The sequence below is a fragment of the Corylus avellana genome, chromosome ca8, assembly GCF_901000735.1.
Source record: "Corylus avellana chromosome ca8, CavTom2PMs-1.0".
NCBI lineage: Eukaryota > Viridiplantae > Streptophyta > Magnoliopsida > Fagales > Betulaceae > Corylus > Corylus avellana.
In genome coordinates this window covers 3,269,409-3,272,566 of record NC_081548.1, presented here as the reverse complement: position 1 = coordinate 3,272,566, position 3,158 = coordinate 3,269,409, and the positions used below count along the sequence as shown (strand labels likewise).

Sequence of the window (3,158 nt, the reverse complement as noted above, 5' to 3'; positions counted from 1 at the left end):
ATATAATTAATTTTTTTTTAAAAAAATAAAAAATAAAAAAGTTTACTTTTTCTATAAAAAAAAACATTTTTGGGGGTGGCTACGGCCATTTGGAGGGTGGCCTGGCCACCCCTAGGAGATCAATCAATCTGGCACTTTACGACACTGATGTGTTTGGTTCTATACCGCTTGAACTTGGGCTCTATCCTGTGCTGAGGAACTTGTATTTGCACATGAACAAGCTTACTGGTTCAATCCCTACTCAAATGGGAAAGTTGCAAAAGCTCATGAGCTTGTTTCTTTGGGACAATTCACTGTCTGGACAAATCGAAGTTGAGCTTTCCAATTGTTCATCTCTTGTGGTTCTTGATATATGACTCTGCCAATGGTCTTTCTGGAGAAATCTCGGGTGACTGGTTGGGGGTGGCCAGCCACCCCCCAAATGGCGTAGACACACCCAATTTTTTTTAATATATTTTTTTAATCTTTTTTATTTTTTATTTTTAAATATTTTTTTTTAAAATTAATTATATAACATGTGGCGACAGTTGATTGGTGCTGACATGGCATTTCGTTAAGTTTTGTACGAAATTTTAATGGAGGTACCATCTTGGTCTTTATAAAAACCACAGGTACCTCCTATGATTAAAATGAAACTCTATCGGGGCGTCACAAGTACACCACCAAAAATTGACATGAGTGATGTGCGCGCAGTGATTATAAAAGAATAAGTAAATCTAAAAACCAAATACTGGTTCGTCAGCTGTGCGGGCTCAGCCACCATGCATGAACATCAAAACTACAAGATATATACCATCATTTTCTAGTGGATGCATGCGTTCCATTGACAAAATCCAAATCCAAACAATAAAAAAGAAAAATCATTTATAAGATAAACAACTTCCAAACAGTCTCCACAATATATATATAAAATATTGCAAACTACAACATTACGCCGGTGCAGCTTGGCCACTTGTAATATTATTCCATGTATAGCACAACTTATAAGTCTCAGTTTCATAGCTATATTCACATGGACCATTAGTCTTAATCTGCCAAACACAAGCCCTGCAATTTGTATGATCCCTGTGTTGGTTATAGATCTCAAACGAGTAAGCGTTAAGAGCCCACGTAAAATTACACGTGAATAATGTCGTCCCCGACAAAGATGGTCTAAATGTGAAGCTGTAGTTGGCACCTGTGTTGATCTGGTGTTGACCAAGATTGTCATCTTTTGACTTACAATCAACCTGAAGTTGTGTGGTGTTTCCCAGTGCATTATTTATTGTCACCGTTGCTCGCTTGCGTTGGAAAAATGAATCTGTTGATATTGCTGCAACATTATCAAATGTCCAACACATGGACAAATATATCATCAACACCATCATCCTTGTTGCTACCAACGTTACATTTGTGCTGGAATATGATGTCACCATGTTGCTTGTTTGAGTTGTTTCTTGTCTAATATACCAGGAATCTCAATGACATGAATGACTTTCAAATCCTTCACGCACCTTATATATAGTGGTTAAAACTATATGGTAAAGATAGATAAGGGTAAAAATAAAAATAAAATACACAAAAAAAAAAAAAAAACAATTTGAAGTCATTAACGTATATATTCTATTCAAAGAAAATGTGAATAAGTCCACCTAGTGAATACCTAATTTACTTATCGAAAAAAGGAGAGTTCAGTTAGTTTAGATTTATGTTTCCTAATTTAATACATATTTCTTCAGATAGACCATCTATCGCCTGTATTTTTTTTTATTTTTTATTTTTTTTTAAAAAAAACTAAATTGCATGAAAAGAATAGGATAACCTCTCAGTCTTAATAGCTGGAGGCCCAAAAAAATCTCCAATGCATAATTGATTGGGATCTTCTCTATTTCAAGTCCAATGTAGATGTGTAATTTCATAGTTCATGTTAGATTTCACATATCTAATCGACTTCATTTCATGAAAAATGACACCAATTGAGTGATGCCTTCCACGTCACATTGGTTTGGGTGTGAAACCCACGGTTACGATTTTTTTTGGTAACGTTTTTGGCTTAAAAGGCGCCCATTTACGTAATTTTAGAATGAAACGATGTAAGTTGATTATTAATGCCAGTTACACAATAAACGACATAAGGTGCCAATTGTAGTCCTTTTTTATGCTATTTACTGTGTAAACGATACAAACAAGGTAAAAACAATAAAGCATTCACGTGAATTTTTTCAATAAAAAAAAATTAATGCCAGTTAGTTCTCCATGTAAGAACTTATAATTTATGGAAGATAAATGAGAACAAGGAAGAGAGACTCAAAGAATTTAGGTGGTTCGGCCTATGACCTACATCCAACATCAAAGCCTTTTTATGGCTATATTTTTCCTTGATTATTTGATTGTATACAAGACTTTATTTATAGCAAAAAAAAAAAAAAAAAAAGTTTGAATGTCACATGCAAGGACAGAGGCAGAGTTTAGTATGGGTAGGGGCCAAGGGCCAATAAATTGTTTTGCTAGGGGCCGATATGCAAGAAATAAAAAATTTACCTTATAGTTTTTATTTTTTTTTACCTTCAATTTTTTTCCTTATGAGTTGGGGAGTGTCCATGGCCTATTCCGGCCACCCGGTCCTCTGTCACTAGTTACATGTCTCTTTTACTTCTACATTAACAACAACTATAATTGTAACTCCTGTCACTTGAGTTCTTCTAACTCTTGTCACTTCAATTATTGTAACTTTTGCCTCTTAAACTCTTATAACTATTGTCTCTTGAACTTTTATCTTAATACACCACCACAAACCCAATGATAGATCATATACGTTGAGGTTTGACCTTAACATCAAAGGGTTGAGAAATGGTTTTCTATGGCCTAAATTGGAGCATCGGCTGATATAACTGAAACTTGCCATTTGGCAACTTTGTCCGGTATCATCTACTTTTGGCTATGACTTGAACATTGGCCTTCTTGTATCTTCCTTGGGCTGATGACACGTCATTCTCACTCTTGGCTTTTGGGATAACTAGGGTCGCATGAGGGGAGTCTTCATGATGTGAGCCCTAGGGACGAATCTTCTACTTGTGAGAGAGGACTTTGAGTGGTGCTCCCGGGTTAGTACAAGTGACAACATTGGATGAAACCGGGCATATATTTGACTCGGGCCATTCGACCGATCTTGGGGATAC

General features: G+C 35.8%; 1 protein-coding gene across 1 annotated transcript; it reads right to left on the bottom strand.

The window, feature by feature from the left end:
- Window positions 1–929: 929 nt before the first annotated feature.
- On the bottom strand, window positions 930–1,415 carry LOC132189603 (S-protein homolog 2-like). The gene has a single exon (XM_059604350.1). The coding sequence runs from the start codon at window positions 1,413–1,415 to the stop codon at window positions 930–932; it is 486 nt and encodes a 161-aa protein (XP_059460333.1).
- Between the last annotated feature and the right edge of the window lie 1,743 nt (window positions 1,416–3,158).

Bases quoted from the DNA above. Each gene is read 5' to 3' on its own strand.
- LOC132189603 (XM_059604350.1), bottom strand. From the start codon at position 1,415: ATGGTGACATCATATTCCAGCACAAATGTAACGTTGGTAGCAACAAGG.